General features: G+C 38.6%; 1 protein-coding gene across 11 annotated transcripts in view; it reads right to left on the bottom strand.

The window, feature by feature from the left end:
• Window positions 1-13223, bottom strand: part of invs (inversin) — a 169891-nt gene that overhangs the window by 15407 nt on the left and 141261 nt on the right. For 10 of the 11 annotated variants that reach the window (XM_078423464.1, XM_078423427.1, XM_078423488.1 and 7 more), the window contains 2 exons: window positions 709-944; window positions 339-419 (listed from right to left, as the gene is read on the bottom strand). The exons of the other annotated variant lie outside the window; for it this stretch is intronic. In XM_078423464.1, the coding sequence (XP_078279590.1) occupies window positions 339-419; window positions 709-944 (317 nt within the window). The remainder of the gene's footprint in view (window positions 1-338; window positions 420-708; window positions 945-13223) is intronic. 11 annotated transcript variants of the gene reach the window in all.

The raw sequence follows: 13223 nt of genomic DNA on the forward strand, positions 1-13223 counted from the left end.
AAAACATGAAATCTGTTCTCTCCATCAATGCTGCCTGACCTGCTGAGTATTTCCAGCATTATTGTTATTTTTTATCATCCGCAGCATTTTGCTTTTCTATTACATAATACAATCCTTTAATACCGATGTCATTACAAAACAATTAATTTATCAAGATCAATTATTTGCAATATCTTCTGATTAAAACTAACTAATACCAAACACAATGTTTGATGTAGATTTTCACTTTGGATTAGTGGCTGCCATGACTTCAGAACATATATATATTTTCACACTTGCTATTTATTCAAAGGTAGTGTTGAAATGGCTGGTGATCCAAAATATCTTTCAGTACTTACAGGCTTTCCGGACAGATACTTGACTGTTTTTAAGAGGCAATGATCGTTGTGAATTGTGCCCTTTTTTTTCCCGAGGTTTCCCTGACAATTAACCAGAAACAAATAATTAATTCCTTGTGTGATCCCTACAAGCTTTATAAATAGCATGCACTACATTACAATAATTAACAATGCTACTCAGGTAAATACTAATTTATGCATGGCATAAGATCAATATGTCTGCGTGTAGCTGTTTAATTTTCAGGACTCTAATCGTCATCCAATAGGAATACTGATAATACTTTAACAAGATTCAATCTGTCCTTTTTAATCCCTCTTTCTATTGCACGCATAAACAAACCTTATTAGGAAGATATTGAAAACGAGTTACCATAAATTTGCTTTAATACTGAGTGCTGCTTCGTTGTCCTAATACTTGAACTCCCGGGGCTAAATGTTTGGCGGCTTTTGCAGGAAATAACATTCTGGATACTGCCACTGAGAAACTTCCTCCAGGCTATTTGGATGGTGAAGGCAGCCATCTCCTGCTTCCACATCTCATCAACATTGTCCCCATTCTGACGTCGCCAATGAAAGAGCAGGAGCAACCCCTTGCGTATCCTGTAACTAATTTTTAAAAAAGCACAATCTTCAGAACATAGGGCAAGTACATTTTATGAAAATACTCTGACATCCAAAAGGCAGTTACTAAAGATTGATATCCTATTTTACCATTTTCTCTGAAATGTAACCAATTCTCCTTTGTTTTTCCACAAAACCTAAAATTCTTGCAGTTTTTTTCCACGTTTTACGCGTTGTATGTAAGGTTGTTATGAGTGCAATACTCAGCTCATGGAGTCAAGGTGTTACACAGCACGGAACCAGGCACTTTGGCTCAGCTTGCCAATGCTGACCAAGGTGCTCCACCTGCCCATAGCCCTCTCTTTCCTGTCCACGTACCTGTCCAAATGTCTTTTAAAATATTGTTATCGTTTGCTGCCTCCCTTCCTCCTCTCACGTCACATTCCAGATACCCATTAACCTCTGTGTGAAAAGATTGCTCCTCAGATTCGCTGCGGTAGATTTGCTGCCTCACAGCGCCAGAGATCCAGGTTCAATCCTGACCTGGGGTGCTGTCTCTTTGGAGTTTGTATGATCTCCCCGTGACCGTGTGAGTTTTCTCCAGGTGTTCTGGTTTCCACCCACATTGCAAAGGCGTGCAGGTTAATTGCCTTCTGTATGCTTGTATGCAGGATAGCACTAGTGATCATTGATCAGTGCGGGCGGTGGGTCGAAGGGTCTGTTTATCAATTTTATCAATTTATTTTCCGATACAAAATGAATTACATCTCTAGAAATGTACTCCAACCAGGAATTTCAGTGAATAAAAAGATAATTTCCTCTCAGGGATAGCAATTGGGGTCTATCTTGCTTTCAAATTAGGTTGCTTTTTAAAAATTGTTCTCTCCAAAAGTGACTAACCCCATCTTAAGTTTAAAAATTGCAATTTCATTTTCAAACTTTTCATCGTCGTCAAAGTTATTAGTACAACTAATTCACCTTGCCAGGTATTGTTCCCACTTCAAAGATTGGGGCAGCACAGTGGCGGAGCAGTAGTGTTGCGGCCTTACAGCACCAGGGACCCAAGTTCGATCCTGACTACGGGTGCTGTCTGTACGGAGTTTGCACGTTCTCCCTGTGACCATGTTGGTTTGCTCCGGGTTCCTCCCACCTTCTAGAGATGTACAGGTTTGTAGGTTAATTGGCTTCTGTAAATTGTCCCCAGCGTAGAGGATAGCACTAGTGCACGGGTGATCATTGGTCGGTGCTGACTTGGTGGGCCAAAGGGTCTGTTTCCATCCTGTATCTCTATGCTAAACTAAACAGTATTACACAATTTGACATTTGAATCCTTGACCAACTATGATATAACTGTTGTATATCTAAACACTAAAGAAAAATCAGCAATGATAAAGCTTAAGCAGAATTGATCATTTTGAGATGAAGTAAATACTTTTAGCAGCAAAATAAGAACCTCACAAATGATAACGAGACAGAGCAGTTTCTAATGCATATAGTATGCAGGAACGTTTTAGTCCAAAGAGATCAAAACAACATATAACAGGATCTCCCTGGAGCTGTCCGGAGTATGCAATAAATATCCACTTCAATCATTTCCCTTGTGCTGCTTGCTACTAATCTAAAAATATGGATTGAAAAGCACAGCTGTTCTACTGTGATTTGAAACAAATGTCCAGAAATCTCTGCAGACATTTATCAATGGGTAATAATGAATCCTTTTTTTTATATCTGGTTACATAATAACTGAATAAGGCCCGCTTCCAATCTTTAACTATTCTTGTCTTTATTTCCCATCCGATCTGCACATCATTTAGCTTTGACAAAAACTTGGAACATACAGAAACTTACATCTAATATTATAGTATCCAAGCGGGAGGACAATTCCTATATTCTTAGTTGTACATAAACCAAAATGTATTCTGGCAGTTTGAGCTTGCAAATGGTTTCCAATAAAATCAGTTGTAAGACATACAGTGCCCTCCATAATGTTTGGGACAAAGACCCATCATTTATTTATTTGCCTCTCTACTCCACAATTTGAGATTTGTAATAGAAAAAAAATCACATGTGGTTAAAGTGCACATTGTCAGATTTTAATAAAGGCCATTTTAATACATTTTGGTTTCACCATTGAGAAATTTCAGCAGTGTTTATACATAGTCCCCCCCCCCCCATTTCAGAGCACCATAATGTTTGGGACACAGCAATGTCATGTAAATGAAAGTAGTAATTTTTAATATTTTGTTTCATATCCTTTGCATGCAATGACTGCTTGAAGTCTGCGATTCATGGACATCACCAGTTGCAGGGTGTCTTCTCTGGTGATGCTCTGCCAGGCCTGTATTGCAGCCATCTTCAGCTTATGCTTGTTTTGGGGGCTAGTCCCCTCCAGTTTTCTCTTCAGCATAAAAAAATGCATGCTGAGATCGGGTGATTGACTTGGCCAGTCAAGAATTGACCATTTTTTAGCTTTGGAAAAACTTATTTGTTGCTTTAGCAGTATGTTTGGGATCATTGTCGCTGCAAAATGAACTGCCAGTCAATGAGTTTTGAGGCATTTGTTTAAACGTGAGTAGATAGGATGTGTCCATGCACTTCAGAATTCATTCCTTCTTGGCAAACTGTAAACCGGCTATCCTATTTTTGCGGCTAACCAGTGGTTTGCATCTTACAGTGCAGCCTCTGTATTTCTGTTCATGAAGTCTTCTGAGGACAGTGGTCATTGACAAATCCACACCTGACTCCTGTAGAGTGTTTCTGATCTATCGGACAGGTGTTTGGGAATCTTTCTTTATTATAGAGAGAATTCTTCTGTCATCAGCTGTGGAGGTCTTCCTTGGCCTGCCATTTGCGATTAGTGAGCTCACCAGTGCTCTCTTTCTTCTTAATGATGTTCCAAACAGTTGATTTTGGTAAGCCTACGGTTTGCCTGATGTCTCTAACAGTTTCATTCTTGTTTCTCAGTCTCATAATTGCTTCTTTGACTTTCATTAGCACAACTTTGGTCTTCATGTTGATAAACAGCAATAAAAGTTTCCAAAAGTGATGGAAAGACTGGAGGAAAGATGAGAGCTCTCTTATACCTGCATTAAGGAGGAAATTAAATACACCTTAGCAATTACAAAGGCCTGTGAAGCCATGTGTCCCAAACATTGTGGTGCCCTGAAATGGGGGGACTATGTATAAACAGCTGTAATTTCTACATGGTGAAACCAAAATGTTTAAAAATGGCTTTCATTAAAATCTAACAAAGTGTACTTTAACCACATGTGATTTTTTCTATTACAAATCTCAAATTGTGGAGTACAGAAGCAAATAAATAAATGATGGGTTTTTGTCCCAAACATTATGGAGGGCACTGTAGCCTTCCCTGCGCAAATCATAGCTGACTATCACTAATAAGTCAAAATGGAATAACAAGGAGCTCCTGATGCTGGTTTACCAAATTCTTTGGAGAAAGGATACCATTGATATCCTTGGATTATAGAAAAGGGAGATAAGGATGAACATCACTACTAAGTCTATGCTTTTCCAGATGTGAATAAATCCTTTCCCCAAGAACCTTCTCTTATAATTTCCTTACCACTTATTATCGGCTCGCTGGCCTATAATTTGCCTGGTTATTCATGCTCTTTGTAAACAAAGGAGCTGATACTAGAGACACAAGGAAGTGCAGATGCTGTAGTCTAGAGTAAAACAAAAAGTGCCCGTGTGACCTAGCGGATTTGTGGCGGGAATGGATGGGCAACACTTCAGATCGGGATCCTTCAGGCTGGGAGGTCCTGATACTGAATGGCTTCATTCGTCCATTTTTAGCCATATTCAAAGTGAACTTCATTTTATATCCTGTCCCCCCCAAAAAATAATCCTCCATTTTGTATAGTTTAAAGATACAGCATGGAAACAGGCTCTTCAGCCCACCAAGACCACACCGACGATTCACACTAGTTTTTGCTATCCCACTTTCACATCCATTATGGCAATTTACAGAGAGCCAATTAACCTCCAAACACTTCACATCTTTTGGATGTGGGAGGAAACTGGAGCACCCAGAGGAACCCCATGCAGTCGCAGGAAGAACATGTAAACTCCTCGCAGACAGCACTCGAGGTCAGGATTGAACCCAGATCTCTGGCACTAAGGCAGCACGTCTATTAGCTGTGCCACTGTGCATCCTTTTAATCAAGTGTTTTTCTCCTTGGATTTAAAGCAAGCACAAAAAAAATGAACATACATATACACGCATCATATAAATATATAGATTAAAAAACACAATAATAGCGCAAAGAGAAAGACACTGCCTCCCAAGTCTATGTAGTTTGGAGCTTATTTGGAGGTTGTAGTCTTTAATTACCTGATGGTTATTAGGAAGAAGCCGTTCCTGTACCTGGACATTACAGTTCACAGGCTCCTAAACCTTTCTACCTTTACTAATCAAGAATGTATCAATCTCTGCTTTAAAAACACCCAATGACAGCCTCCACAGCCATCTGTGGCAATGAATTCCACATATTCAACACCCTCTGGCTAAAGAACTTCCTCCTCATCTCCATTCTGAAGGTATATCCTTTCATTCTGCCTTTAGTTCTAGACTCCCCCATTACTGGAAACATCCTTGCCACGTCCACTCTATCTAGACCTTTCATTATCCGGTTTCAATGAGATCCCCCCTCATCTCTGTTGATATCTCCACCCTTCCCTCCCTGGCTGGGAAATGAATTTTCTAAAAGCTGAGAGACCATGCACCTATTTGCATTGGCTGGAGAGCAGTGGAAAAAGTCACTAGCTCCAAGTTCCTGGGCTTAGCATCTCTGATGATCTGTTCTAGACCAAGCACTTTGATGCAAAAGATTGGTTCATTAATTCGATCAATCAGGAATGAAGGAGGCTGCAGAAAGTGATGGACTTTGCCTGCTCCATCACGGGTACTGACCTCCCATCCATTGAAGGGATCTACAGGAAGCATTGACTCAAGGCAGCATCTAAGATTATCAAAGATACACATCACCCTGGCCATGCTCTTTTCACATTGCTCCCATTGGGAATAAGGTACAAGACCCTGAAGCATTACCTCCAAGTTAAATATCAGCTTAAAATGAGTGTGGATAATGGGGCCCAATCATTTTCAAAACAGCATAACAAATGGGAACTAAGTATGTTTAAAGGAGGAAAACAGGGTCCTAGCAAATTTGATTAGAGTCCAGAAAGCAAAGCCTCTTTAAAGGGAGTGTGATAATCAGAATCTGGTGAGCCTGATAACAATTCTGAAGAACGGAATAGCAGATTATTGGAGTTTTCCTGTTTGAAAACTCATCCATTGTGACTTGCGATACAGTCTGAATTTTGTTCATGCAGTCATTATTTTGATTTATAATTATCTCAATTGCCCTCTTCAGCAGAATATAATTATTGAACAGTTGCTATTAGCTTCTAGTGCTATTAATTGTCAAGGCCGGACTATCATGCTTCAAAAAATGAAATCCAACTTAAATATTGCCAAAGATGGACACAAATTGCTGGAGCAACTCAGCAGGTCAGACAGCATCTCTGGAGAAAAGGAACAGGTGATGTTTTGGGTCAGAACCCTTATCAGACTTAAATATTGCCATCATCTGTAATAATTTTTTACTCAGGAAAACAGCGGTGAAATGAAGGGGAGAAATAAAACAATTATTCAGCAACTCCTAAAAATTTGCTGTATCAGTTTATCAATAAAACTTTAAATGTCTAAATTTCCAAGGAATTTTAAAGAAGGAATAAAATAAAATAAACAAATACGAATATAATGGTATGTTAAATTTGCTGCACATGCTGTACACGTTTATTTTCGTCATCTTTATGGTGCCTTATCACTCCTACAGTTAAACATTTGTACCTCTGGATGCTGCTGCTCAACTTCATAGATTCATAGAGAAAGAATAATACAGACAACACTGCAGCTGCAAGGACATTCCCAACTTTCATATTGCACACTAAAGTCGAGAACACTTTCCTCCTCTCATGCTATAGTGCTCCTTGACAACGTTTAAGTAAATACTTCCACGTAAATTTGTTGAGTGATGTGCCGTATGAGAGATTGATTCTGTCGATTGTTTTTGCCATCTCCGTGCCTTTTGGGATCTATTTCTCCACCAAGTACTTCCTAGGCTATTTCAACTCATCGCCCTTTGAAATGCTTTCGCCACCATGATTTATGTTCTTAAAACTTCTTGACTGTTTTGGCAACTTATCACATTTTTCCTCTTTTGAAGATCAATTTTGAAAGCTATTCCTGTCAACGCCTTCCTTCCCCACTGGACAGTTCCATTCTCTGGAGCTTCCTGCTGACTGAATCGTTTTTTAAATGCTTTCCTGCCATGATTACTATTTTTTATAATTTTCCTAATCCTTTTCAGCAACCTGCTGTTTTTTGTTCCCCTTTGGAGATCAATTATGCTACATGCACGACTCCTCCCATCACACAAGACACAAATTCCACTCCTCAGGGCTTTCTCTAATTGCCTTTTAGCATGCTTTCCTTGCCATCAAAACTTCTCTGACTGATTTTGGCAGTCTGCTTAGAGATCAATTCTGCATGCTGCTCTTAGCAACATATTTCCAGATGTATAAGCTGCAGACTTCCCTATCAATAATTATTAATGATTATCTTTCGCATTCAAGAATGACTACTCGTTACTGGTAATCAGTTTCGACATGTACAGTTTGGGAAATATGAAGGGTTTGGTCGACAATTTTTAGCCAAGGCAGCATAATGATGTTCTTTTTCTCTTTCTGTTGCTTATTTTACTTTCTAGCATGCAGTGAACAGTGTGACAAGCTTGCCTATCATGGACCATAACTTACAAGGTCACCGTGATTAAAGTTAAATCTGTTCATTCGGACCTAGTTCTTATATTTTTAAACCAGTGGTCAGGGAAACAGTGGGGAACAGAAAAGAAAATCAACCAGTGACCTTAAACAGGTAGTTCAACCACTTTATTAATAAAGCCCTAGATGGCTACATTTATAGATTATCCAAAAGAGAGGCAAAAATTAACTTCCAAAATAATCATAAATGTACAATATGAGATGTCAAACATGCTGTGCAGTGCTATTATCCACACCAGCTCGATGACACTCATTAGTCCGACAGGGGCATACAAATGTATACACCTTCATCCAATCCTTCCAGTGTGGTATGAAAAAGCCAAACCCTCTTACTAGTTTTTCATCTTCATATCTACTATTTGTATGTCTCATAATACTAATGCACTGTGGAGGATAATGACTTTTTCCAACATACCACACACAACATAACAGAAGTTCCATTGTGAACTCATAAAAGACTTCAATATAAAACAGCCTCAAGTCAAGGCAAACGTCAGTGTGCTTTAGTAAAACTGAAAGAAACACAATCTTTTAGCAGAGTCATGATGCAGCCCCAGGCCATCATGTAAACCAGCCTCTCCCCCATCGATTCCATGTACACTTCAAGCTGCCTTTGGAAAGTATCCAGCAGAATCAAGGACCACTTACACCCTTGTTATTCTCTCTTCTCTCCTTTTCAGTCAGGCAGTAGATACAAACGTTTGAACACATGTACCATCAAATTGATAACAGCATTTTCCCCAGTCATCAGACTTGTGAATGGACCTCTCATTCAGATCAGGATGTAGTCCTGATCTTCCAATCTATCTCACTGCAGCCATTGAACATTTTTAAACTTGCATTTACACTGTGGCACTATATTCTGCACTCTGTTTATTTTCCATTTTGCTCTACCTGGTGTACTCATGTACGGTATGGTCTGCAGGCACAAGGAACTGCAGATGCTGGTTTACAGAAAGACACACAAAGTTTTGGAGTAACTCAGTGGGTCAGGCTGCATCTTTGGAGAACACGGATAAGCGATGTTTTGGATCGAGACCTATCTGCAGTCTGAAGAAGAGCTCCGACCTGAAGACCCTGCTGCAACTTTTGACGACCATCTTCACTGTCTACAAACCACCCACTTTAGTGTCATCTGCAAACTTGCAAATCATGCCTTGTATGTTCTCATCCAAATCATTGATACAAATGATAAACAGCAATGGGACCAATGTCGAACCCTGAGGCACACTACTGGTCACAGGCCTCCAGTCTGAAAAACCTCCTTCCACCATCACCCTCTGCTTCCTTCCATGAAGTCAATTTTCTATCCAGACAGCTAGCTCTCCCTGGATCCTATGCAATCTAACCTTCATAGCAGCCTTCATTTAATCCATATATACATCTACAGCTCTGCCTTCATCAACCTTTTCGGTTACATCTTCAAAAAAACTCTAAAATCAGATTTGTGAGATGATCTCCAACGTGTGCAATGTCTACAGCTCTGTCCTCATCAACCTGCAACTCTGCTCTCATCAAACATCAGCAATTCACCAACCATGTCTTCGGTTCTTTCAGCCAACACTTTTAGAGATAATGTGTGGAAACAGGCCCTTTGGCCCACCTAGTCCACGCCGACCAGCAATCATCTCATACACGACACACTAGGGACAATTTACAGTTTTATCGAAGCCAATTAACCAACAAACCTGTGCGTCTTTTAGAGTATGGGACTAAACAAAAGCAGTCACGGAGAATGTACACACTCCATACAGACAGCACTCATAGTCAAGATTGAACCCAGGTTTCTGGCGATGTAAGGCCGGTACCACTGTGCTGCCCCAGAAAAGAAGAATCGAAGGGGGGAACAAATTGCAGTGTATAAAATGATGAACTCTTTTGATACCATGTCAGTGTTTCCATTTATAGAGAAAGCATTAGTAGAGGTTATCAAGATAAGTATTTTATCTTGATGACCTCTTAAAACAAACTTGTTTCCCCAAGGAGTGGTTGAGAATGTGGAGCTCACTATCATAGCGAGTGCTTGAAGTTAATAGTGTGGACTTTAATGGGAGGCTGGGCAAGCATGTAAAGGCAATGGAATAGATGTTTATAATGAGGTATTTAGACAAGAACTGACAGAAGGAGGTTTGAGTGCCGCATAAATTCCTACATGGGATGAATGGCCTGTTTTGAAACTGCATTGAATGAAATTACAAAATAAGCAGAAATAATTTTTGTTTTGGTAAGCTCACTTTTATTTTACTCCATATCAAAATTTGTCCAAGGTCATCCCATTTTTTGATTAACATTTCCCTCTAACCAGATGTTAAAAAAATGCATGACAAAATATAACATACTTCTCAGGTCAAAATGTTGAGACACCTGCCACAGACACATGCTTGTGGCTGTAATTTCACCAAGGCTGAATTTAAGATAACAGTGTCTATCTACTCAAGCCATTTTGAGGATATGCATTAAATGTTCGACTTGCCAGCAACATCCACACCCACTTGTAAATAAAACTGACTGCCTTACAAAATGTTCTAATTTTGAGTGATGGCTCTTTTGTCCTCTTTCCCTTCCACTGGTGGAGAATGACATCATCAGGTTACTTTGTTTCTAACTTAATATTAAGTATAATTTTAAAAAAAACAAGTGCTGGAGTAACTCAGGCAACATTTCTGGATAGATCATGTTTTGGGTCTGAAGAAGGTTCCTAACCTAAAACGCTGCCTATATATGTTCTTCAGAGATGCTGCCTGACCTGCTGAGTTACTCCAGCACTTTGTGTATTGTTTTTGTAAACCAGCACATGTAGTTCTTTGGGTCACTGGAAAAATGGAAAAAGTTTATGCACCATCAACAGGTAAATATCAATTATACAGTCAGGTTACAAGCAATGCAAGTCTACTTTCACTTACAAAAAATAAGATTCCTATCTTCACAACTTGAAAACAGAAAAGAGGAATTTGTTGCACATTAATTGAACATTGCAGCTCCAAAGAAGGATGAAAGAAAACAGTCTCTGCCTTTCAATACCTATCACTTGCCAGCATTGTCCCTCCCCCACCTCACTTTTCCAGCTTTCTCCCCTCCCCTCTACAATTAGTCTGAAGAAGGATACCTAGTGTGTGTAGGATAGTGTTAATAGTGTTAGTGTGCGGGGATCACTGGGCGGCGCGGACTTGGTGGGCCGAAAAGGCCTGTTTCCACGCTGTATCTGAAATATGCAAAAAACAAAAACATCACCTGTCCATTCCCTCCACAGATGCTGTCTGACCCACTGAGTTACTCCAGCACTTTATATTCAGCTTTTCAATGCCTTTCAGGTTTGGGACTTGTTTTTTCATGCTTGTCTCCAAACTTGAGTTCTTCGTTGCTCGAGCCTACTGACTGACTTCACACAACCGATATCACAATGATTTGTTCCATTGTTCAATAAAAATAACCGATTGAACACTTCTTTACTCTTACCATATTTTACTGCTCTCCTGCCTTATCAATTATTTTCCCTATACAAATTCCAGTATCTTTTTGCACCATCTGCTCTGGAACTTTTTTTCTGTGACATAGGCAACGGAATTAAAAACACAGATAAGACTAAGTGCAAATTACATTGGGAGCACCCTTTGACTGCAAGGTCTGTTCTTCCTTTTGGTGTTCAATTTTTTTAAATCACAAAACAAGGTCAGTTTCCATGTGTAATCTGCCCAGAGTCAGCACTACTTCTTCATCAACTACCTCCAACCTTCTATTTCTTCAATGGAGTGTCACTTGTAGGTTTGAATGGACTACTGTTTCTTTTTTTTTCTTCTTTTTTTTCCCTATTTTTATTTTTATTTTCCAGTTCCATACATTCCGCAATGATACACATTCTCATTCACCTTAAACCCTCCTTAGTTAACAAATACTGCATATCCCAAAATAAAGCATACCACAGGTATTGGAAGCACTACAAGGATGGGTAATGACTTACTGGACATTTGATCATATCCAAAACTTAACTACACACAAAAACAAAAACAAAAACAACTAAAACCAACATTTGGGGTATACCTCTATAATATTTCATCACTACTTCTGGAGCGGTATGAAATCAAGGAAAATGAGATAGGACACGGAAGTAGGATACAAAAATCCGCTTTAAACGAATGATGGCCGTACGGGCATGATGTACAACATCCATTTTTCCCACCTTTTCAAAAATATTCCCTGTTGCAATCTTAAAGCAAAAGTTATCCTTTCCATTATAAAAATATCATATACAATGTTAATCCAGTCATCCACATTAGGTTTTCCAGGTTTCAACCACTTCCTAGTAATAGCTTTTCTGCTGGCAGCACTTAAGATCTGGAAAAGATACTTATCTTTAATAGAAGCATTTTGTACTGGTAAAGCACCAAAATATAAAAACTCAAATTTAAATGGAATATCCATATAAAAAACTTTTTGTAAAACTTTATGAATCTCCTGCCAAAATGGGATCACTGATACACAAGACCAAAATATGTGAAAATGGTTTGCCTCAAGGCACCCACATTGTCGCCAGCATGAAGAAGAATTTGTGTAATGCCTTTTTTGAACTGGTGTAATAAAAAACCTAATAAGGGTTTTCCAACAAAACACCCGCCAAACATTTGAACTTGAAGTTTTCCCATTGTATCTCACATAAGCTCTCCCAGGTTTCTTCCTTTAGAACCAGATTACCTTCCCTTTCCCATTTCTGTTTTACATACAGTGATTTGCTTTTTCTCTGCCGTAAACCCTTGTATAATTTTGAGATGGTTTTCTGTTTTGAGCCTCCATGATAAGCATCAATAAATACATTTAACAAAATATTATCCCATTTTACTTCTGCACATTCCTTTTGTATTTGATCTATATAATGGCGAATTTGAAGGTATCTATAGAAATCATCAACTCATAATGCAAGATATATGGGATGAAAGTTTACAACATATACACCAATGTTCATTAAATACTAGACATTTCTTAATACAATTTAAAATAATACATAGATTACATTATTCGAAGACGAAATTAAATAGGATTTTTCCTAGTATCTCTCCTATTTGTGATAAATGTCAATTTCAAGAAGCTAATTTAACTCATATTTTCGTAACTTGCATAAAAATGCAAAATTTCTGGTTGGAGATTTTTTAAATAGTTTCTAAAGTTATCAACAAGCAATTGGATATGGATCCAAAATTAATTATATTAGGATTATCAGAACATACTACAAACTTTACAACAAGTCAGGTACATTTTCTTGATTACAGTTTAATAACTGCGAAAAAATTAATACTTAAATTTTGGGAAAAAACAATAACCCCCACAATTAAAATGTGGACTACGGAAATGACAGAGACCCTGCATTTGGAAAAAATAAGATTTGCCTTAATTGACAAACCTGAGTTATTTTTTAAAATATGGTCTCCATTTATTGAATTTTTATTGGCACAGGACTAAAATAAA

Source organism: Rhinoraja longicauda, chromosome 2 (genome assembly GCF_053455715.1).
Source record: "Rhinoraja longicauda isolate Sanriku21f chromosome 2, sRhiLon1.1, whole genome shotgun sequence".
Classification (NCBI taxonomy): Eukaryota; Metazoa; Chordata; class Chondrichthyes; order Rajiformes; family Arhynchobatidae; genus Rhinoraja; species Rhinoraja longicauda.